We start from the raw sequence: 25,078 nt of genomic DNA on the forward strand, positions 1-25,078 counted from the left end.
ACAGTTGGGTCTTTTTCAAGCCAAATAGCATGAGAATCAGGATATGTAGTCCATGTTCCACTACGTAGTCCTATCTTAACTTGGATGCAATAAACACATTCCTTTAAATGATCTAATTCTCTGCATCATTTTATGGTGCCACCTTCTCCATTTTTTTCTACCTTGCATGCTTCTTGGGGCTTAGGTCCATAGCCCCCAGGGTGGCTTTGCATCTTCTATTGACGCTCAAGTCTTGAAAATAGTTTTTCCTCCCCCCCAAGTGGGTTTTTATCCCGAGGGTAGTTTTTGCGAGTGCCGTGGTCCCCTCTTCTCTACAGCCTGATTCCATGATGACAGTAAAGTGGAAACAGACGGCACAGATGTGAACAGTCTTGCATGCTTTAAACGGCTTGTGTTTGTAATTGTGTGTTTAAGGTCACAGGGACACGATGATTCTACAGAAACACCTTAAAAATCATGAAAATCAAACCGAAGGAGAGAAAAAGCCTGCAGACTTGGTAAGAAATCAGTACTTTTCCAGTATGCTATTTGTTTTTATTAATCTTCATATATACTCTGTGGTGGTTGAGGTATGTCCATACTTTAGCATGTTGGCGAAAATATCTAATCAACCACTAATCTGGCAGCAAATTGGTGCATTTAAGGGCCATTTACACGGGACGATTATCATTCAGAAATGTTCAAATATCTGCGCAAATTTGAATGCTAGTCGTCCCGTGTAAATGCGTGCAGCGACTGAACGAGAGCGGTTCAGTTTTTGCATGCGGAATACTGAACGACGAGCCATTCAGTGTAAGCAGCAGCCGGTCACTTCTGAACGAACGGCTGCTTACAGTGAATAGAGGCAATGCCAGCAGTACTTGCTCCTGTGTAGCCACAGCAGGGGATCGCAATGTCCTCCCATTAATTTCCATGAGGCCTGCGCTGCTGCCGCGAGTCCCATTACAATCAATGGGCGATATCGCAGATGTTTTCTTATCGTAACATGGCTTGAGTGAAAGCATCTCATATGAGAATGAAACCATTGAAAATCATTGGTTTCATAATCATGCGTCTTCACTCGCATCGCGCGAAAATTGCGCAATTTTATCGGCTGTGTGAAGCCGGCCTAAAGCATATTGACCTGTTCAAGATGTTCAACTGTTACTCAGAACAAACCGAATAGGAAGGAAGTGTGTTCTTTGGCTTTGACCATGAAATGATTTTTAATGCTAAATGGGGTGGTTTGATTATCTCAGACTTCTGAGCCGGTGGTATTTTTGCGGAATAGTTTGTAGAAATGACAAAGAATGGTTTGCAAAGCGAAGGGTCCTTTTGCACAGAGCAATTCTTGTCCAAATAAACATTGAATTGTTGGAGAATGAATGATCACTCATTCAATGTAAACATGGTCAACATTTGAATGATGAGCGATACCGATAACTTATCATTCGTCATTCGTTTTATGGAGGTGTAAAAATCGTTGATCGTTTGACAGTCATTCCATGTAAAAGGCGATTGCTCAGTCATTTGCAAACCATTCCCTGACGGACCAACAATGCACAGAGTAGGCTATGTTGAAAACATGACAAATACATTTTAGAAATTATCTACGTGTGCAAATGGTTGTTTTAGAAAGGAAACTTGTTTGCTTGTTCCAACAATTAATTGCGCAGTGTGTAAAAGGAACACTATGGCGTGGCGGTTCTGACCAATCGGTGAGCGAGATCAGAGCCATGTGGATGGCTTCCAATTCCCAGTCATTGTTACGAGGCTTGTATAAGGAGTCTAACATTGACTTGCAGGAATGCTGCCTTCCAATAGGTGGCACTGTAGAGGTATTGTTCCATCTCCCTCATTTCCATCCATAGTGGTATGGAATGAAGTGTGTCTGAATGCACAGCCCTCGTGAAGTGGATGGCCTGCAGCAGCTAAAGAATGCAACAGAGCTCAAATCCTGTCAAGAGTACCTAGAACGTGGCTGGTGTTTTTGTAGCTCCTGCCAGTGATTAAATTTCTTAGTGAAGAGGCTATTTTTTTGCTTTAAGGACTAAGAGATTGTTGTTGTCACATTGCAAGAATCATAGCTTGTTGACGTGTCTGCGTAGGTGCTTGTTTTTTTGGGACAAGTTGTATTATTTTATGGCGTCACTCTGGAGTACATATAATGTATTGTATACTTTTTATTCAAAATTTTTTTTGGTGGGTGGAGATGGAAACCGCCTGAGAAACTCCACCATTGTTTTTGGCTTTTGTTTTCGCGTAGTTTACCGGTCAGTAAAAATACCACAACTGTTATCTGGATCAGCAGGATTACTGCGATACCAAGTTCATATAGGTTTTATTTTTTTTACTACTTTTACACAATAAAAACATCTTAAAAAAAAAAAAAAATTAAAACTGCATCGCCGCATTCATAGACCCATAACATTTTTATTTTTCTGGCAACGGAGCTCCGTGAGGTCTTGTTTTTTTGCAGGAAGAGTCGTAGTTTTTATTGGTACCATTTTGAGCTACATGTGACTTTTTTTGTTACTGCTACTAGTTCTTATAATTTTCACGGCAATCACTAGGTGCAATAAAAAACCAAAGTATTTTCATTGCCTGGGTTGTTATGAATGCGGTAGCGCATATATTTCGGATTTTTTAAAATTTCTGTTACATTTTCCCTCCCCCTTTTTAAATGGATAAAATACATCTTAATTAGAGATGAGCGAACACGTTCGGCCCCGCCCCTTTTTCGCCCGAACACCGAACTTTGCGAACACTTCAGTGTTCGGGCAAAAAAGTTCGGGGGCCGCCGTGGCAGCGCGGGGGGGGGGGGGGGTGCGGCGGGGAGTGGGGGGGAGAGAGAGAGGGCTCCCCCCTGTTCTCCGCTACTGCCGCCCGCGCCGCCGCGCATCTCCCCGCCCCCCGGCGGCACCCGGACCTTTACGCGCGAACACTGCAGTGTTCGGCAAAGCCGGTGTCCGGGTGCGGATGTGTCCGTAACGGACACGTTCGCTCATCTTTAATCTTAATAAAAAAGCTGATTTATTTTTTTACTTTGATTTAAACTTGACTTTTTTGATTCAATTTTTTTTAGTCCTTGAAGGGGACTTGAAAATGTGATTGTTTGATTGCTAGCATAGTACACTGCATTATTTATGACAGCAGCCTATTAGACTCGGTGGGAGGCAGCGCCTAATAGGTTGAGTTGCACAGCAAACATGGAGGCCTTTGTCAGGCTTCTGGCTGCCATGGGAATCCATTGGTACCTTGCAGTCACACTGCGGAGTGCTAATCGATGACAGGAGGATCCCCATTTCCATGTCATCTGCTTAAATGTAGTTGCTTTGATTGCGGCATGTAAGGGGTTAAACTGGCATGATTCTCAGCATCTGGTGGTTAGAGCAGGAGCCTGGCTGTCAGTAGTCAGCCTTTCAATTACTTTAACCCCTTAAGAACCACCCATTTATTTTCATTTTTAGTTTTTTTTTCTTTTTTCTTTTACGTTAAAAATCATAACTTATTTATCAACCGACGTAGCTGTCTGAAGACTTGTTTTTTGCGGGACAAGTTTTATTTTTCATTGGTACAGTGTACTGAAAACCTTGAAACATTTTTTAAGAATGAAATGGAAAAATCTTTTGGGTCGGTTTTTGTTTTTACGTTGTACTTACTGCAGAAAAAATGCCATAACTTTATTCTATGGGTCAGTACGATTACATTATACTGCAACTTGACAGGCATTCTACCAAGCCACTCTGCAGGCATAGCTTGATGGGCTATCAGCCATGGCAGTGCTATAGACCTTGTGAAGGCACCAGGCTGCCATGGTAACTGAACGGCACCTCATGATCGCATTGCGGGGCAGCCGTTCGGGACCCCGGAACTTTTATTGCAGAATTTAACTCCTATCAGAACTGACAGAGGTATATAAAGGACTAGCTGATATACCAGGCATCGCCCAAGTTAATTTGGTACTGGTGTTTATCTGGTGTTCACACAGAAAATCTTATGAAGTCGTGGTTACCTTAGAGATACCGAGGAAAAAAATATGTTCACCATTTTGCATGGTTCTTTACGTTACCCAGGAAACACCACGGGGAGGTAACCATGCGACGTTTCCTTCATATACAATGACATCAGGAAGTGAATTAGATTACGTACATAAAATTTGGACGCAAATTCTTTTGCGCTTAGAATTGAGTAATCGAGTTGGGAACCATTAACTTTTCCCATTCATGGCATAATCAATGCCGTGCCAAATTTCTATGACATCGGGAAGTGAGAGAATTAGATTACGTGCGTAAAATTTGGACGCTAATTCTTTAGCGCTTTAGAATTGAATAATCGAGTTGGGACCCATTAGCTTTTCCTATTTATGACATAATCAATGCTCGTGCCAAATTTCAAGTTTCTATGACATTGGGAAGTGAGAGAATTAGATTACGTACATAAAATTTGGACGCTAGTTCTTTTGCGCTAGAATTGAATGATCGAGTTGGGACCCCTTTACTTTTCCTATTTTGGACATAATCTATGCTTGTGCCAAATTTCATGTTTGTACGACATCGGGAAGTTGGAGAATTAGTGGCCGGTCGGTCGGTGAGTGAATGAGTGAGTCGGTGGGTAGGTCGGTTGGTCGGTGAGTGAGTCGGTGGGTAGGTCAGTTGGTCGGTGAGTGAGTCGGTGGGTGGGTGGGTCGGTCGGTGAGTCGATGACAGGGTAAGTTGGTGGGTGGGTTGGTCAGTGGGGGTTTTCGTCGATAGATAGATAAACAGCTGCAATCGGTGTTCACGCTGATCATGGCTGTTCCTGGCAGTTGTCAGCTGTAAGAAGCAGCCAGTAGCTGCATTGTATAGAGAGGGATTGGCTCCCGAACACCCTCAGATTAACCCCAAATGCACAAGACGTAAGCGTACGTCCTGTATGGTTAAGGGTTAAATCTATATCAGACAATGATTAGCTAAATTCTAAAATTGTAGCGACTGACTGATATCCAGTTTGTGCTTTAAATACTATGTCCCAACCAATGGACAACATTGCGTTGGCCTAACCTGATGTTTTTAGTATCACAGACCTTACAATTATTAACAGCGGTGTCCCATCAGAACATAAATGACCCCTGTCATCTTCAGTGGGTATAATCTAACAGTTTACAGCACAATGTGAGTCTTGATTGGACCATTTACTTTTTCTTACAGATGGAATCCTATCCTCCATCCAGCTTGAAGCAAGTGAAATCCTGCGCCGGATTTATGGAGCTCAGCAAAATCTCCCAGTCGTTGCGGCTAGATCAATGTGAGTCCTTCACTGTACTGAAACACCAAGTATTAGTAGCTTTTAACAATACAGTGCTTTTAGTTACCGGTCTGCTTGGTGGTTTTTTTTTCGTTTTTTTTGTCATTGCCCGAAAAAGAATGGGACCGTAGTAAAGATCAAGGGAAAAAAGCGTGAAATGCTGAAAAAACTGACACTATTTTAGTTGGTGGTTATATTTTTGTTTTTCCTGACATTAAGAAACTTACAACACTTTTTTTCCAACTTTTTTCGTAGTGCATGGCAGCAGCCGACGAGCTTCGCTCACCGAGGAGACAAGTGTAGATGACTCCAAAGAAACCTTTCTAACGGTTTGTACCTCTTCTGCTGTAGTGCTGTGATGTGCAGTTGTCCCGGAGTGTGTTCAGATTTCTCTGTGATGGCCGTGAATGAATGTGTGTGTGTATTCAGCAGAGATAGGAGGGCCTTTGAAAGCTTGTTGAAATCAAGGGCAGTGTGTTACATGAGCAGTGTGAGAAAGGTCATGGTTGCCGACTGCATAACAGGCTGCCCTAGTTTTTCCAAACCTTTTGTGGTCAGTGTCTTTAATTTTGGCAGCTTTGCTCAATTTAACAGTGCAGAATCTACAGAGTGCCGATATGGAGAAACTTGCATGTGTATTCAGTGCGTATTAAAGGGATTGTCTGGTTACAAGACAACATCCCTTCAATAGCATGCACTGTAGTGAAATGACAAACCGAATAGCACTTGTGCCTCCTCCGCTGCCAGGACCCAGCGCTGCAGCCCTAGTGTCTGCAGCGACAGCTGACATCACTGGAAGTCAGGTGCTATTGAAGGAAAGTTGGACTGTATTCGGGCAGCCCCTTAAAAGGGGATCTGTCAGCGGAGTATGTTGTGCTATGTAGAACAGCATATTTCGGATACAGGACAGTGCCCTTGACTCCATTCAAAGGCAACACCTTAATCTACTGCCCCTCACCTGTGTGCAATGAGGGGCAGCTGCACCTAAAGTCACCAGAACATCTCTACAGGCACCTGTAAAGGCATCGGCACACTTTGAATTTAGTCTCATGCACATTTCTACCCGTGCGACAGCTCAGCGCAAACTTCTTTAAAATGAGAAGAAAAGTTCTTTAGAACCTTTTTTTTTTTTTATTTTTATTTTTTTAAATTGTACTCCTTTCAGCTTTTTATATAAATATATAATGTCCACGGAATTCTTGCTGCAGACACAGGGAGATCTGCAGGGGCAAACCCACATCTACAGAGAACAACTGATTGTGCAGTAAACGATAAATTGCTCTCCTTCCCTGGCGCTTCTGTGACAACTTTTCTCTGGTCTTTGCCGGTCTCTGTACATCAGACATCCAGTAATGACTAGCCTGCAATTGACTGCAACAGTTATGTACGATGACTAGTCGTTGCTGGAGGTTGGGTGTACAGAGACCGGTGGAGGTCCAGGGATGTATTGCTAGGGTAAGTATAAAGGTTTTTTTGTAATGTTTTTTTTCCCCCAGCCTTGGGTATAGTGTTCTGTTTTGGGTTCCAAATGAATCTGCGCTCGTAGATTTTGCTGTGAATCCACGGGAAATCCATAAAAACTGGGCTCTGTGAAGTTTGATTTTCTCGTTGAACTCAATAGGAAAGTCAACAGCAAATATGTGACCAATCTGCCACAAAATTGACATGCTGTAGATTTAAAAATGTGCACTGCATAAGAAGCAGACTTGTTCAAAGCTCATTCACTTTGCTGCTGCAGTTTTATGTCCAAGTCAAGTAGGAAAATCCTCATCAATTCCGGTACACGTGTTCCTACCCTCGCGGTACGCCAACACATACTGGGTTCGCTGCAGACAATGACTTTCTATCTCCATCTTGTAATGCTGTATGTATATTTTTCTTGCAGGATTGGCTGCAGTCTCATTCATCTTCTGCAGGCAAACCAAAGTAAGTCCGGCTTCCTCCACTCTCCCAGCCACTTGCATCTCCTTAACACTTGGTGGGATTGAGCCCTCCCCACAACATATGCACGGTCATTACACACTGCTTTATGTGCTTACATTGATCAGACCTGTTGGGGAAATACCATATAGAGCTTCAAACATTGTCAGTTTTATAAAAGTCTAGTTGTTCCTGTTTTGACCGGAGAAAAAGTGAAATCTCAAAAGCAAGCAACAGATCGAGAGATTACGTTCAGCTGAAAAAAGCAACTATCTTTATTAAATACACAATAAAGAGGGAAAAGAACAAAAAAAAACTCAGAAATATTGATAACCCTCCTCCTAAGGCCGGGCTCACGTGGGTGGATTCTAATTGCAGGGTCCGCGCGGAGGATGCTTGGCAAAATGCAGGCACTGAGGTGTACATACTTAGGCTTTTTTGCTGACACTCGCAGGTACGAATTGCGTGTTCCGCAAACGGAGAGAAAACTGCAGCATGCTCTGCTTTGCTCCTGATTCCGTGCAGACCTGCATCCCATACACAATGAACATTACGTATGGGTTTTGGGTACCAGTGTCATCGCTAAGCAATGGCACGGGAAATACAAACACTAAAAAAAAAACTGTACTGCGCATGAACGACAAAGAATGTATGCAGGGTTGCCAGCAGGGCACATAGCTGGTATCCACTGAGGGCCTCCCATGGGGAATCTGGTTCGCCCATGTGAGACCAGCCTAATAGAAACACATTGTTCAAAATACTGTGTATTGAGACACTGCCCATACTAGGGCTGCGTATGATGTGCAGAGAAATAGAGCATGCAGGGATTTATTTCTCCTGTGTATTGATATGCAGTGCCCACATGCAGGTGTGAATGAAAGTTCATTAACTTTCATTGTTTCCATTCACCGCATGTTACGCACGGGAAATTCGCATGTGTAATACATGGTGACAATACACCTGTGTGAACGAGCCCTTAGGTGCAACTGCATAACTGCAAGTTCATAAAAATAGTGTAAAAAAAAATACATGACTAATTAAAGTAATTCGAACAAGCCAGGATAAGTAAATACCCAGTAAGTGGAGGGTACGGAGAAAATAATGAAGAAATGGGATCCGCACAACCTGCAGGAAGTCTGTCTAGTACATATTGCTTCCTCCCAGTGCAGCTTTATTGGAGATGGACTGCAAACTTGTGTCCAGTTTAATAACTTTCCCTGTACCTTCCACTTGTGGGGTTATTTTATACGAATTCTTATTTGCTTGGATGTCACATTAATGGACTTTGCTTTAATTAGTTCTTGTAGTCTTGACCAGCTAACCTTTATGAACTTGTACGTATGCTCTTGAGGCTTATATGTATATACGTTTATACGTTGATGGACTAGGGAAGCGGTGTTTTGTATTTTACCCTGTTAGACATAATTGAAACTCTTTTGCAACTGTGTGTTTGTATGAAGAGGTATTTCTGGTGGTCTCCGAGTGTGTTTGTTTTTCAGTTCCCCTTTCATTATATATGTTGTGTATTTAATTAAAATATTTTGGGGTGTGTATAATCTTGTAGCGCACTGTTTTACTTTTTAGGCCACTCTCACACATACACTTTTTACCACGATTAGGCTGGGTTCACACAGGGCGTATTCCCGCCGGAAATCCCGCGGTTTGGCCGCAGCAAAAACGCGAGATTTCCGCCAGGAGAACCGCTGCGGAAAAAGCCGCGGCGGCTTTGAAGCGGCCCGGCCGCTCGCTTTTCCGTTGCGGCCGGCGCTCCCATAGAGGAGAGCGCGGCCACGACGAAAATAAACAAAAAAGTAAATAGACATGCTGCATCTTTTGAAACCGCGGCGGCCGCAGCCGCGGTTTCAGCCGGACCTACCGCAGAGGATTGGCCGTCCCATGTGGACAAGATTTCTTAGAAATTTCGTCCACATGGCTGGCTAATCCCGAGATTAGCGGTCGCGGGCGGATTCGCCGCGGCGAAATTCTGCACGGCAAAACCGCGGCAAATACGCCCTGTGTGAACCCAGCCTTACTGTGGCGTTTTCATTTCAATAAGGCCTTGAGGATATGCGCTTGAACAGAAAACTCCGCAATTTTCGAACGCTGTCTGCTCTATTTTGCCGCATTTTCACACTTCTTAACGCACCTAATCAATGATGGGGTGTGTTTAAAAGCCGGCGGTAGAAATAAATTGCGGCATTTTTGCGGCCATTGTGTACAAATGTGGCCTTAAGTTCTACTTTGCTTTCTATTGAAACTTTCTCCAGGTGCAGCATAGTTTGTCCCCTTAAGGACCAAGCGCGGTAAATATAACAGGCTTGGTCCGGGGGTTTAATCCCAGCTGGTAGCAGAAGTATGGCGTGGGATTAAAGCCTCAATGCAATCAAGCAGGAGCAGGTCTGGTCCTCAGCTGTCAGACACAACCGAGGACACAGAGGAGAAGGTAGAAGCCGTTTTTCACAGCTTCTGCCTTCTTCTTTCCAGGTTACATAGCGTTTAGTGAGCACTATGTACTAAAGTGAAGACCGGGCGACCACATGACAGCCGTGTGCCCTACAGACCCTGATCAGCTCTGTTGGTGACTGATGTCAGTACAGGGGGATGTTTTCTCCCATACGGGGACTCCTATAGATTGCCCAGCTACAGTGGTTTTCCACTGTATGCCTTTTTTTTTTTTCAATGTGAATGACATAATGGGGGAAATACATGGTAAAAAAAAAAACTAAAATAACAAATAGCAGAATAAAATAAAAATATATACATAGAAAATGACTCACCGTCTACGCTAACCAAAACCAGCACCATATGTGTCCTGTAGAGATTTTTAAATCATTATCTTAGCTTTATACCCATAATAAAACTAAAAACAACGGAAAAGTCAGTAAAAAAAAGATATTAAACAAATAGCCCTATATGTTATGGAAAAAAAATCCAACACAAATAATTTTGATAGCTGAGGAAAAAAAAATAGGGCAGTAAAACCACCATATGGGCAAAATCCCTAACGTGTCCCTAAAAACACCCTGGCACTTAAGGGGTCAAAACTTGAATGTTTTTTTTTTTTTTTTAGATCATCAATTTTGTTTTAAGTATAATTTTTGTTATTTCTACCCCTAATGTGCATAAATTTAACCTCGCTCTATTTTAGTGACACTGATGTTTTCTCTTTACAGACCTACAGCAGAGGAGGACGCTTTGAATGGTGAGTTTTTCATGCATAACCCCTTTTAAGAGCAGAGATTTTTCGTCATCATCCAAGAACCATAACCTTTTTTTAATTAAGTTTTCCATTGATGTATCCATTTGAGGGCTTATTTTTTGCAAGAGGAGTTGTCTTTTTTTTTAACTGAGCCATTTAATGTACCATATAATGTATGGAAAAACGAAAAAAAATTTAATTGAGGAGCCCCCCCCCCCAAAAAAAATAATAATTGCAATTACGTATGTATGGGTCAGTATGATTATGGTGATAACAAATTTACATCGTCAATTCTTTTCTATGTTTTAAAAAGTAAATAATTTTTTCTTTAAAAAATAAAAAAACTTTCCATCACCCTATTTTGTGACCCGTAACTTTATTTTTTCGTTATTTGGGACATGTAAGGGCTCGTTTTTTGAGGGGATAATTCTATAGTTTTTATTAGCACCGTTTTGGTAAACAATGTCTTTTTTTTAAATCACTTTTTAGTTATATTTTTATGGCCTTCACTGCACAGGCTAAATAGTGATATTTTTATAGTGTTTTTGTTTGTTTTTTGTTTAGTTTTTTTTGACGGGGGAAGGGGGTAATTGACAAAAAAAGTAACTTTTTTTTAGCAATAAACATTTTCATTGAAGATGCGATCATTTGATTACTAGTACTCTGTACTGTAATACGTAAGCATGTAGCAGGTTTTTGACTTGCCTATCAAGCTCTGCCATGCTAGCCCAACGACAACCCCCGATCGTGTCAAGCCGCCACGTATGGAGTGGACTGTGCTTCCATACACACTTCATGGCCGTGCAACGTACAGTCACATTAGGTGGTCGTGAAGTAGTTAAACATAAATGAATTGAGATGCTCTACTACTATAGGACTAAAATATTGACCTTTCCCTTGTAGGTATTGGCTCGCCTTTCAAACCAATAGTGGACATCAATTATTGCTATTCAGGTTAGTTTTTTTCTTGTTATAGGAAAACACTATATTGGTTAATGCTGAATTGCGATTTCTTAACAATTGTCATCTTCTGCAGCCGTTGAACGAAACAACCTGATGCGATTGGCCCAAAGTATTCCTTTCACCCCAGTTCCTCTAAAAGGTGAGATTTCATCATTTGTGACACTTTTCAGTGCTTAGCTTTAGACGCCCGTCGTTCAAAATGTTTTCCCTACTTTAAAAGCAGAGCTGTCACCTCCAATATACAGTGCTGCCCTTTGAAAAACAGGATATTCTAGGGAAGGGCCCGTCGTCATATTAACCCACATGGGACTGTTTGACTAATTGGAACGATCAGAGAATCCAGAGGTCTGGTGATAGTTTGCTGTAATGATGATGGAGCGCTTCCCCCACACCTCTCAGCGGTGACTGCTATGTATGTATTAATAGCAGAGCTGTCTCTGTAATATGCTACCCTTACATGACCGATGCACTTTAATCTTGCTGTCAGTATTCTGCAGCTTGTTGCAGTCTATAGAAGCATGGGCTTGTCACATGTCTGTTTTTGGCAGAATCTTGGTACATACACCAACTAGAAAAAGTTTTTAAGAAAAAAGGAATTTGCATTGCAATTTATATTACAGTGTAATATAAATACTGTTTGCATCGTTGTCAATTTAGTGTAATTTCCAAGAGTTGAGTTACCTCCTAGGTTTAACCCTTTCCAATCCACTGTCTGACGTCTTCAGACATTCTGATTGAAGGCTGTACAGCTCCGATGTCGGAAGACCTCCGGCAAGGTATTCTTACTGTATATTACTGGCCGCTCTGTTGTCGGGGGGCCTCTCCAGCATGTCACATACTTCAGTACTGGCTCTAGCCAGCAGACGGCGCCATTGTATAATAGCAGAAAAAGAAAACCCCCTAGGAAACCCTGAATCCAAAATTGGATTGCAAAGGGTTAAAGGCTGGTTTAGACACCGATTATCGCACAAAAAATCTTTTGAGCGATTTTTGAGCAATAATCGTTGTATTCTTTTTATAGCGCAAGGTGATGGCTCAAACGTTCAGTGATCGCCTTGCGCTCCGAGCGGAGGATCCAGAAGACTGAAAAGATCAGCCATCAGCGACGGCTTAACGAAAACTGCACAATGTAAGTGCAGTTACACGCAATAATTATCGCTCAAAAGATGGCTTTGGGCGATTTTTGAGTGAAAATCGGTCTAAAAGGGCCTTTACAGAGTAAAAAGAGAAGGCTTCTAGTGAGACCAAGTGTTGCCTGATATATACCGAATATTAAGCCAGGGGTGAAGGTGTTAGCTCTCCATTCACCATATCTTTTTCCCAAGGCCGTATTTAGTCTGTATCCAGATATGTGAGTTGCGCCCCCCCAAAAATCACCGTATGGACTAATATTATAATATGCCCATGTAAATAGGCCTTTATCAGCATTTGTAGACATTCGTTGTAGTAGTGTTACTATTCAAATCTAAATATTGTAAAAAAAAACAAAAAAAAAAAACACCTTTGTCATTAACCCCTTAAGGATGCCACCCCTTTTTTTCTTTTTTCCATCTTAGTTTTTTTTTTTTAATTCATAACTTTTACATTTATTCATCAATGTCGCTGTATGAGGGCTTGTTTTTTGCGGGACGAGTTGTATTTTTCAATGGTGCTATTTTAATGTACCATATAATGGACTGAAAAACTTTTTAAAAATTCTAAGTGGAGTGAAATGGACAAAACACGAAATTCCGTGATCTTTGTGTGTGTCTTGTTTTCAGTTTTTATTTTGCTGCACTACTTCTTATTCTTTTTCCAATATATTTATTTAATTTTTAAAATTATTTTCTGTTACTATCTTCTGACAGCTCTATAACTTTTTTATTTTCCTGTCGACCTAGTTGTGCAAAAGCTCATTTTTCGTGGGATGTCCTATAGTTTAAGTTGGTACTATTTTGGAATACATATGACTTTTTGATCACTTTTTATTGTATTTTTTCTTAGAGACGGGGTAACCCAAAAAAAAGTGCAATTCTGGCCTTTTTTTTTTTTTTTCTTCTGATGCCGTTCACCGTGCAGTTTAAGTAATGCATTACTTTGATAGATCAGACTTTTACGGATGCAGTGATACCTAATATGTATTTTTATTTTATAATTAATATGACAAAAGGTTTTTTGTTTGTTTTTATTTTTTTATAATTGGTAAAAAAATGTACATTTTTTTTTATCCCTCCTGCAGTAAGATGTAATGCCATAGCATTACATCATACAAGCGATTAGACAGGCAATCTATCAAGCCATGCCAGGGGCATGGCTTGATAGGCCCCAGTGCTGTCATTGCCCCCAGTGCCTTTCAGAAGGCCCTCAGCTGCTATGGCAACCTGCGGTCTTATCGCGGGGGCAGTGCAGGACTCTCAAACATCGGTCGGGGGATTTAAATGTTGTCAGCCAAATGTTGTTGGCATTTAGAAGGTTAACAGCTCCGATTAGTGGCGTGGCTTATCAGAGCTGTTGCGGGCGGGTGCCGGCTGTAAGAAACAGTTGTGCGAAAACGCATACATATCCTATAGCTGCAGGACGTAACTGTATGCCCTGCAGCGTTAAGGGGTTAATATGTCTGCTATACTTTAGTTGTAGAGGCTCGTGTGTACGGCTGTAGAGACCTTTCTCCTAGACTCTATAAGAAAGTTATCTATTCTGCTACCATGTCATATGAGGGGTAATTTTTTTCAGTAAATTGTTCTGTAAAATCCTGTGGGGTTTTTTTTGGGGGGGTGTTCTTCATATCGCAGGGTGAGCTACTGCATGGTGATCGCTTGAGTCACTGCCTGTATTTTGTGTTTTACTAAAGTCAAATGTATTGGTGTGATTTTTTTTTTTTTTTTTTTTTACTCTTGTGTGTAAATTTTCCAGGGGAGCTGGTGACAGTGTATCGCCTGGAAGAGAGTTCTCCCAGCATCCTAAATAACAGCATGTCCTCCTGGTCACAGAGGGGTCTTTGTGCCAAGATAGAGTTTCTGAGTAAGGAAGAGATGGGAGGAGGATTGAGAAGAGCTGTGAAAGTGGCATGCACTTGGTCTGAGAATGATATCCTGAAGGCTGGGCATCTCTACATCATCAAGTCCTTCCTTCCCGAGGTGGTGAATACCTGGTCAGGGGTGTACAAGGAAGATACTGTTCTTCATCTCTGCCTTAAAGTAAGTATGTGAGTCCTCTTATATCAGTAATATTTTTAAAACCCACATAGACATACAAACCAACATGGTGATCGTGTATCGTTGTCTTTGTCTGGGATTAGTCACCTGTGAAAAGGAGATTTTTTGGGATTTTGAGATTTTTGTTTGGTTACTGTAAAGGTGAAAGATTGTGAAACAGTACAGTCCAAAATTATTGTGGGTCTATTGACTTCCTGGAAGGGCTTTTGCACTTAAATGCTTCCCTATAGGTAGGTGCTCAGCTGCATGGACAATACATCATACATCCCTGCTCCAATTGTGAAGCTTGTCGACGTCAAAGGCATTCTCTTCTGCATCTCCATAGCCGCCTCCTAAGGCCTCATGTCCACGGGCAAATTAAGAATTAAAATCCGGAGCGTTTTTCCTGCACGTGGATCCGCGCCCCATAGGGATGCATTAGACACCCGCAGGTAGTTAAATGTGGCAGTGTAAGCTTTGAATAAAATAAGGCTCATCACATTATTCATGTGTTACATGGTGCCTTTAAATTGATGTTTTATAAGATTACTAGCCAGCTGAAAACAACAGGCACCTGGTTGAACTTGAGTCTTTTTACCCACTTTTATTGTCTTTTAGGAAATACAGCAACAGAGGGCGGCACAGAAAATGACGTTTGCCTTTAATGCAATGAAACCCAAGTCTATCCCATATTCCCCAAGGTATATAGGTCTGTTACATTGTATGTCTTTATGCTAACTAGGAAGATAAATCTTTCAGTCTGACCTCTAAACATGAACTCAGTCTTGAAGTCCTAGAATGTCAATTGTTGGCATTTGGAACTACTTTCCTTTTTTGTTTCTTATAAGACATTGATGTGTGATGTATGGCAGTTTGTCCCCCACAACAAACATTGAATCCTGCACTGAGCAGGCGGTTGGACCAGATGACCCTGGAGGTCCCTTCGAACTCTACCCTTATAGGATTCTATGAACATGGGTAGAAACCCTTTTCACTACCCTTACCTACTCCCCATTACCAAAAGCTAAGAATAGAAGAGATCACATACGTCCTTTGTAGTTTTTACTCCAGGGAGGAGTTTGGCGCAAATGGGAAGTGAGCTGTCTTGTCATTAGAGTTACTGTAGCATTCAGTGAATTTCATTTAATCGGTGCTTTGTGTTTTTTTTGTTTTTTTTCCGTTTCAGGTTTTTAGAAGTGTTTTTGTTATATTGTCACTCGGCCGGGCAATGGTTTGCAATCGAGGAGTGTATGAATGGAGAGTTCAGAAAGTACAATAACAACAATGGAGAAGAGCGTGTCCCAACTAATATGTTAGAGGAAACCATGTTGGCTTTTAGTCATTGGACCTTTGAATACACAAGAGGAGAGCTTTTGGTTCTGGATTTACAAGGTAGAACTTTTAAAAGGGTCAAAAATGTATTGTTATAAAAATCCCTTTTCTGGGTGTTACAAGTTGTGGAAGTTGAGGCATGGTTTGATAAGGAGGAAAAAATTAACTCAAAGCTAAGAAATTAAAAACGTCTTCTCTTTTTTGGTTGCAGAACCTGATAAAGAAATATCCAAGGTTTTAATTTCTTAGCTTTGTCTTACCTTTTTTTTTTCCTGACCCACGCTTCCCACTCTCTACATCTTGCGTAACTTTTGACACATATCCTGGCCCTTCAGTTCATTTTACATACTACCATTTTTGGCCTATATATAAACTCTTCCACTGAGCACTATCTTGGTTCGTCTCATCTGACATTTTACACCTCTAGACCACCTGTCCATGGGTGATATGTCACTGTTATCTGCGGCGATAACCCGGCCGCGTGTAACGCAGTGAAGGCTTCCCATAGACTTAACTATGGAAAGCGCATCCCGAAGTCCACGAGCGAAAAATCATAGCGATTCTCCGCTTGTGGAATTCAAATCGCAGCATGCTGCAAGTTGCCACAATTCTCTGCGGTGAGCCTATCAGATAGGCTCATCGCGGAGACCTGTCAGCCCACCCCCTCCGCTCCCCCGTGGCGATATTCCGCAACGGCCGTGGACAGGCAGCCTTAGTGCTACCCAAAAAGGAGCTCTGCCCTTGTTTCACTTATCACCAGGCTATTCCGGGTCTTGTATAATTTTCAAATGATCATTGTTTTTTGAAAATAGAGCTGGGGTCTGCAATGATATAGAAGAGCACTCTGGCCATATTATAGATTAAAAAAATATATACATACGTTATAGAAGCGAACATTGCAGTTTAACCTTTAATGCAAGGGTATGCTTCTAAGTTCACTACAAGACATGCACAATGAGAGATGTTCTGAGATTTAATGACATTTTATACATTTACAGGCGTTGGAGAAAACCTTACCGATCCATCAGTTATAAAATCTGGTGAAAAAAGGCAAGTTAAAGTTTTTCATTTAGATTCTTTCTTTGTTACTGTGAGACCTCTAAAAAAGACCACCACTTTTTAAAAAATCTAGGCTAGCGGGAATGGTCTTTTCAGCCATGGACTCATATGGAAATGTTCTATAAGGCAGGAGTGCCGAACTTATTTTCACCATGGGCCACATCAGCTTTATGGTTGCCTTCAAAGGGCCGATTGTAATTGTAAGACTGTATAGTAATGGTGTTCCCATAGTGGCCTCAGTAGTAATGGGATCCCCCATAGTGGCCTCAGTAGTAAGTGTTCCCTATATTTGTGGCTCTAGTAGTATCTGCTATATTAGCCTCCATAGTAGTAAGTCACACACACACACACACACACACACACACACACACACACACACACACACACACACACACTTTTCCTATTGGCCTCTGACCAACCAGCATCCCACTCACCCAGCCTGCAGCTGTGGTCTGGTGGTAGTAGCTGCTCAGTCTGTGACCGCTGACCTCTTCCTTCGGCATCTGTGTAGATTACAGGACAGTGCACGCAGACATCGGGGGGTAGAGGCTAGTGGTCACAGACTCTGCATTGCCATCGCCAGATCTGAGCTGCAGGCTGGGCATGTTGAACGTCTGCTTTTTGCTGCACGGCCAGCGGCTGACCTAAAATGAGGTGGCAGCCAGATTCGGGCCATGTGCCTAGTATTTGACGTGTGCTATAAGGCATGCAAAATTTATAAAAATATCAGCAGTTTTATACGTACTAACATAATTATATTTCTCTAGGTCATCAGACATGATATTTGGACCAGCCAATTTAGGAGATGATGCTATCAAAAATTTCCGTGCTAAGCATCACTGCAATGCAATCTGCCGAAAACTTAAACTTCCAGGTAAACTGTGTATTGAATTACATATCAACTTATTTGGGATGTAATAGGGCAGATTTTATCAGAAATGTAGCTCAAGTAATTTCAGCAATCATTGCAGCATATCTTTTAATATACGGAGAAAATGAAACCGCTCACCAGCAGAATGCACAAACTTAACAGGAATCGGTTGCAGAAGACAGCAAGAAAAAGATCAGCATCTATTAAATCACGGCTTTATGGAGACCTAAAATCCCAACAGGAAGGATATACAATGGTGCGACAATTTGACGTATTTCAAGCGGTCACAGCAGCTCTTAGTCCTAACTTAAGAACATGGCGCACCTGCTCAATTTAAAGAGACATACAACCAATAAACAAAAAAGTAATCCTGTGACTAAGCAACAATTACCCCTAGTGCAAAATCAGGTCAGATCTCTTGTTTAAACTAATGGGGGTGCTGGTTTTTTAACCGAAAAATTCAGCATGTTTTTTTAAGTAAATTTTAATGGTAGTCCCCTCCCCTAATGGGACGACTGGCCTGTTCTATGCCTACAGCCCACATAGATGAAAAATTACCAGCATGTATGTTGAAAAAATGTGTGAAAGCATCCTTGGATTCCCCATATATTAGTGATAAGACGTTGGATACATTTTTTTTAAACTGCAAGTCGTGTAGCCAACATAATGGTGACATGAGATGCAAGTGATCAAATGCACTACACAAGGAGTGTTACATTTAATATATTGCTTAACCCCTTAAGGACGCGGCCCTTTTTTTCCCCCCAATTTTTTTTCCCTCGCCCCCTTTTAAAGAATCATGACTCTTATCCATCGACGTAAATGTCTAAGGGCTTGATTTTTGCTGGACGAGTTGTATTTTCAATGATACTATTTAAGGTTCCATATAATGTATTCAAAAACTTTAAAAAAAAATTCTAAGTGGAGTGAAATGGGAAAGAAAGAAACTCTGCCATCTTTGAGTACATCTTGTTTCTACGGTGTACACACTGCAACACAAAATGAGATAAGTTTATTCCATGGGTCAGTACAATTACTACGATACCAAATATATAGTTTTTTTGTTTTTGCTGTACTCCTTTTTTTTTTTTTTTTTTTTTTCAAAGATATTTAATTTTTTAAAATTATTTTCTGCTCCCATCTTCTGACAAATTGCAGTATAATGTAGCTGACAGACATGGCTTGATAGGCACTCTGCAACGGCAGCCCTGGGGCCTTTCAGAAGGTCGGCGCCTGCCATAACAACTACACGGCAACCTGCAATCTTATCGTGGGAGTTCCGTCAGAATTATGTCAGAATTGACGGCAGTATTTATAGGGATAACAAATCCGATGACCGTCGCGGCTTATTGGAGCTGTTGCAGGCATCTGCCGGCTGTAAGAAACAGACGGCACACGCTGTGCATGGAGCGAAATCACCCCATGGTCTCCCTTCATACATGCCACAAAACTGCAGGGCCTAGCTGTACATCCTGTAGCGTTAAGGGGTTAATATCAAATGAATTGCCAGTGACGCATGAAATAAATATTTTTGAGATATGCAGAACCGAACACCTGCATTTGGAATTTCTACATTTAAATGACCCAGGATGCAGAATTATAAGCAATACTACCCAATCAAAGAATACAGATCACATGATATGTAAATGTTTCATTAACACCATGAGCACCACAAGAAATGAGGAGAGGACAGAGTAGGAAACCCCTTCCCCCATATACTTAGTAAATGTATAATAAATCGTTCTTCTAATTTAAATAAAATGGAAATCCAATGTGCACTCCGCAAAGCTTCTCTGTGTAACAGCTTCCTCTTTCAATCGCTTCTGTTTCTGGGGTTGAAAACTTTTTTCCAATAACCTTGTGTCGGAAGAAGGTAGGATCACGATTATGGTGAGAGATAAAGTGCTTAGCAGCATCTTGATACATGTTTAGCTTCCCCATTATTTATGTCTGAAATGTGTTGAAGAATTGTGTTTTAATTGTCTATTGGTCACCCTACATACTGTAGCCGGCACGCCAAGCACACTGTTGCAATTTATATTATAACTAATATAAAAAATGTGCCTTCCGAATTGGTGAATCTGTTAAGTGCGAATGTAAACCTGCAGCCTTGCAAACATACCTCCCACACTTATAATTTACATTATGGAACCATGTTTTTTCTCATATTGTGTGCGCACAGCCTTGGTGACGAGTGATTTTTTTTCTAGAGTGCCTCGCCTCCTAGCTACAAAACGTTACCCTTTAATAAAGAAAACTGTTGGTATCATAACTTGGAACAATGCTGCAATGTTTTTACTAACAATGTCCACAACCTGCTTATATTCCGTGCTGTAAACAGTGGAGAAAGTTCTATATCAAACATTTTATGGGTGGTTTTTCTTAGGGCTCATGTCCACGGCCGCATATCACATGTGCGTTGCACGGCCGTGTGATACAAGGTGAATGGAGTCAACGAAAGCCAGTGGACTTTCATTGACCCTTGCACTTATGCATGTTGACACTGCGTATTGATGTGCACGAGAAATAGATTGCAGCATGCTCTATATCTCTGCCTACCACGCAGCGTGAGCTCTATACATTGGGGTAGGCAGCATATGAAGCACTGTACAAACGCAATACATTGCGTATGTACGGAGTTTTCATAGGCAGACCCACTCTTAAACAGAACAGGAGTTGAAAAAAGGCACACTGCGCATGTGTGTGTGATACGCAGGCATGTGCAGTCACTTGCAGCGATACATGGTGTCTGCCAGCAGAGCCAGTGTTTACAAACATTGGTAAAACACTGCAGACTTTATCGATACTTTCTTGGACATGAGACCTTATGTTCCATTTCGAACAAAAAATTGGTTATCTATACCTCAAACTAGATGCTTGGCTCTATTTAAAGCTCAACCCAGATAACCTCATTTGGTGAATCTATTTGTAATTTAACTTTTGTGTGTCAAAAACCCCAGTGCCTGAACACGCTCGCTTATGTCTAATAAAGTCCCCCACTGGTATAGATTTCGCTGCGGTTGTTTTATGCACTTGTATGCCATGATTAAGAGCGGTAACGCTGGAAACGTGTAGATGCTGTTGTGAGCTACCTGGATCTTTTTATGATTAAATGAATCAAAGTTCATTTTTAACAGAAATGCTGTGAAAGAAAATTCAGATACAATAAAAAATACTTGTCTAACAAAAAACAAGCCCTCCTGTAACTATGACAATAGAACAATTAAAAAGTTATGTCTCTAGGAATGTGATACCAAAAAAAAAATGTAAAAATTAGTAATGGGCCCATTTATTGTCCTAAAAGCCAAGGGGTTATTTGTAAACCGTTGTAAGCATTTCTGAATGTACTCTCACTGCGCTGATTTATCTATCCCCTTTTTCTTGAAAGACTTGAAGAGGAATGACTACACGCCTGACAAAGTGATATTCCCTCAGGATGAACATCCAGATTCATCAACAGATCCTGACGGTTCCACCAAAGAGTCAAAAAATTCTATCCGTTTAATGCTGTAGCTGAGAACCCAGATACGGTTGATATCTCTCAAACCCTCAGAATGAGTTGGGTATTGCACACATGTGCATGCTGCTAGGAGTCGTCATATTTAACTTTTTTTAAATTTTACTTTGGTCTACGTATTTTTAAAGTGGTTGACCTTCTATGGAAGGTCCAACCTTGGGCCTAGGGCTTACTCACAGGGGCGTATGTAACCTGCGTATTTTTCATGTGCGTATAATACACAGTACAAATTCCCATAGTCGATATGGGTGCGGATTATGCACCAAAATAGCACATGCTGCGTATTTTTTCCCCATGTGCTTAACACACAGGTGTGAGCCGTCTAATAGAAATCAATGGGTTTTTAGCACCGCGTATTACGCAAATGAAAAATATGTGGACGACATGCGCTCGTGTGAATGAGGCCTTAGCCTGAGTGCTGGCAGTCTGTATATTCAGGTATTGCATAGATTACAATTTCGGAATGCCTTGTTGATTATCCGAAGAAGTACATATGATACTTCCGCTGGCTTTTTCACGTGTAACACCTGCCTATGGATACATCACAAGGCAAATCGTTGGAAATGAACATGAAACGGTGACTTGAGTTTTAACTGTGTATAGTGGCTGTATTTTATAAAATCCAATCGTACCAGTTTAGTAAAGCCATGATCAGCAGATTAAAATTGTATCCTAGAACCAATGGGAAAATGTCCTTTCAAGTTGCCTTGTAAAGCTAAGTGCTTTTCTAGTATATCATGTCTGCTTCAGAAGTTATCTTCCAAAGACCTCAGACTGTACAACCTGTATATCTAATGAGAATGTAAAAAATCTTAATTTTTCAATGTATTTAAATGTCTGTACAAAGATCTTTATTATGTGGTACCTGTTTTAATGAATTTACTAAAGTGGTTCTAAATTATGAGACAATGCAATGCAAAATGGCCGATGAATTGTAACCTAATTATTCCCAATGTTGAAAGAGTATGTCAAGAGAGACTTTTTTTTTTAAAGGTACTATATGCAGGTTTTAACTAAAGAACGAATAATAAAGTTCTATACATTTTTACTCTGTAGTGTATCTTATAGATACAATACTTATAAAGGCACGAACAAATTAGCTGTTAAAAAATTGTTTTATGCTGCCGGGGAAAAATGAAATATACTGTATACATTTTATATATCATTTAAATCTTTTAAAAAATCTAAAATAAATTTTATTCTTCACATATTTGTGTTTCTTGATTTTTAGATCGTTCTTCAGTCATAAACTCTCATCCTTTCACTGCCAGAGACATATGTAATACATCATATTGGGTAGAGCTTAGAACTTGGCATCGTATTAGTCCAGAATCTCCACTTTCAAATCATTTCTGGACACAAAGCTCTAGATAGAATATTCAGGGCGCTACACTCATTTGAAGCCTGGGAACGCAATGAAAAGTTAACTTCCTGATTTCAATACCAAACTTTCACTAAACTACAGAATATTGATTTCATTTGGAGCAGCACTCATACTAGAAGTGAATTTTCTACTTTAGCTAAGCCCTTAGAAATACGTGATATGAAAGCACCTGAAATTTAAAAAAAAAAAGGTTTTCACACAGCAATTTTGGACCAAATCAAACATTGGTGGACATAATCTTCGAATGAAAGGTGAGTATCGATTGAGTCCACCATCTTGGCAGCCTCTCTGATTTCTTCTTTCCCTTTGACATCATGACAGCATACACCTGGAGGTTGCTCACCTGCTGACCTGATGGGACAGGAAGAGGCAGGACATAAAAGGCACCTCCCCTCCACCAAACACCAGTGCTTTTCCTGTCCCTCCAGGACAGCAGCGGCAGAGCTCCAGCGATGCTGTCCCATGCCGGTGGTTTCAGGACTTACCGGTGAGCGACGGCATCTCTTCTGGCAGCCCTGGTTGCCCCAGTGGGAAGTACCTCATCTGGGAGCTAACCGGGAACTGCGTGGGCCTGGGTCCAAGGACGGACTTTCCAGCACCACTGCGGCCGTCATTCAGGCGGCGGCCGCCATCTCTAAGATATCATCTTCTGGCAGCCCCGCTTGCCCCAGTGGGAAGTATCTCGTCTGGGTGCGAACCGGGGAATGCGTGGGCCTGGGTCCAAGGACGGACTTTCCGACACCACCGCGGCCGTCAACCAGGCGGCAACCGCCATCTCTGGGTCCCGGCTGTAGCGGGCGGAACACAAGGAGTGTGACGCCAGATGCTCCGCAAGAGGGCGTGGCCTCGATGGAGCACACAAAGGGGGCGTGGCCTGGCGCGGCTTGGCGCCAGATTCAAAATTTAAAGCCCCTGCACCAGGAGAAGTCGGCGGGTGTTTTTTCTTTTCACGCTAGGAATCGATTCTAAGGACAGGAATGGATCCCACAAGCGCAGGATGTCGGCCAAGAGAGGACCCAGAGAATCTCCAAACTGTAAGTGGTCCTGTGGGCCAACCTACAGACACCTGCACTACACTTCCCTTACTAACAGAGCTCTCCCTTGTCATGTACGACAGGGATACTCAAAAACCTAGGGAGGCTAGGAGGAGAAGTAAAAAGTGTCCTGTATGCTTACAAAACTTCATGACTCCTATTCTAAAACATTATGCGCTTCCTGCTCAGCGAAAATTCTGCAGGAAGAAAAATCTTCCCCCATGTCTGAAATCCAGTCAGTTGTCCGAGAAGAAACAGTCCTACCTCTCGGACCTCCAACCAGGGCCCTTAGGGGCCACAAGAGGGTCTGCTCCGGCAGTGTTAGAGTCCGACTCTGACATGGCAGAAGAATTTGATCTTGAAGATCTTGGAAGTGTCGCAGTGGGAGAAAAAATATCGTGTTTTTGAAAAAACGCTAACAGAGAAACCTTGCACTGTGCAGGACGTCATGTTGCGAGTCAGCTTCCACAACATAAATCTACATTCCCTGTAAACGCCACACTTAAACCATTGATCCTTACTGATTGGAATTGTATGGATCAAGCTCCGTTAATTTCTAAAAGAATTTTAGGAGTGTCCTTTATTTGCAGACAATGAAGTGGCTATCCTTGAGGAGACGCCAAATGTTGACACTAAAAGAACTGGACTACCATCTGAGGATACGTCCCACTTATAAAGGACTCCATGGACAACAAAGTAGACATGACCATGCGTAAGGCTTGGTCCACATCCAGCTTCATTATAAAGCTAATTTTGCGGCCACCTTGGTGGCTCGCTCTATGGCGGTTTGACTAGGCCAGCTTCTACGGTCCGCTTCGGAACCCGCGTGGCAGCCCTATCCAACACGAGCATCTCTTCTGCCAGCCCCGGTTGCCCCAGTGGGAAGTACCTCATCTGGGAGCTAACCGGAGACTGCGTGGGCCTGGGTCCAAGGACAGGCTTTCCGGCACCACTGCGGCCGTCATTCAGGGGTAAAGTAGTGGTCAAGAGACATAACCTCCAAAAATAGGTTGTGTACCCTACCCTTTCGGGGCGGCTAGTCATCAGACCCCGCAAAAAGCGCCTTAATTCCATGTCCCTCGTCTACAACATAAGTGGGGAATGGAAAGACCGGAGGAAGCGGTAAGACTCTTACTGTTGTCCCTCAACCTGCATCTTCATGCCCGCAGAAGATTAGTTCACTTGTGCACTAGTTGGAGAAACATAGCTACTGACGGTGCCTACCACACGCTGGGAAACGATCCTAATGACAGGAATCGATCCCACAAGCGCAGGCCTGGTGGCGGAGGGATACAAGATTTGAGCTAGAACCCCGCCCTCCAAATAGATTCATTTTAACCTCGGACTGTGTGGGCCTGGGT

At 41.9% G+C, this 25,078-nt stretch overlaps 1 protein-coding gene across 1 annotated transcript in view; it reads left to right on the forward strand.

The window, feature by feature from the left end:
* TRPM7 (transient receptor potential cation channel subfamily M member 7) overlaps positions 1–22,507 on the forward strand; it is a 105,691-nt gene extending 83,184 nt beyond the window's left edge. Inside the window, exons 27-39 of the mRNA XM_066592643.1 lie at positions 415–497; positions 5,169–5,265; positions 5,521–5,594; positions 7,151–7,191; positions 10,359–10,387; positions 11,288–11,338; positions 11,421–11,486; positions 14,240–14,523; positions 15,139–15,221; positions 15,707–15,912; positions 16,851–16,902; positions 17,679–17,785; positions 21,171–22,507. Of these exons, the coding sequence (XP_066448740.1) occupies positions 415–497; positions 5,169–5,265; positions 5,521–5,594; positions 7,151–7,191; positions 10,359–10,387; positions 11,288–11,338; positions 11,421–11,486; positions 14,240–14,523; positions 15,139–15,221; positions 15,707–15,912; positions 16,851–16,902; positions 17,679–17,785; positions 21,171–21,295 (1,298 nt within the window). The 3' untranslated portion in view covers positions 21,296–22,507. The remainder of the gene's footprint in view (positions 1–414; positions 498–5,168; positions 5,266–5,520; positions 5,595–7,150; positions 7,192–10,358; positions 10,388–11,287; positions 11,339–11,420; positions 11,487–14,239; positions 14,524–15,138; positions 15,222–15,706; positions 15,913–16,850; positions 16,903–17,678; positions 17,786–21,170) is intronic.
* The last annotated feature ends 2,571 nt before the right edge of the window (positions 22,508–25,078 follow it).

The sequence above is a fragment of the Eleutherodactylus coqui genome, chromosome 2 (genome assembly GCF_035609145.1).
Source record: "Eleutherodactylus coqui strain aEleCoq1 chromosome 2, aEleCoq1.hap1, whole genome shotgun sequence".
Classification (NCBI taxonomy): domain Eukaryota; kingdom Metazoa; phylum Chordata; class Amphibia; order Anura; family Eleutherodactylidae; genus Eleutherodactylus; species Eleutherodactylus coqui.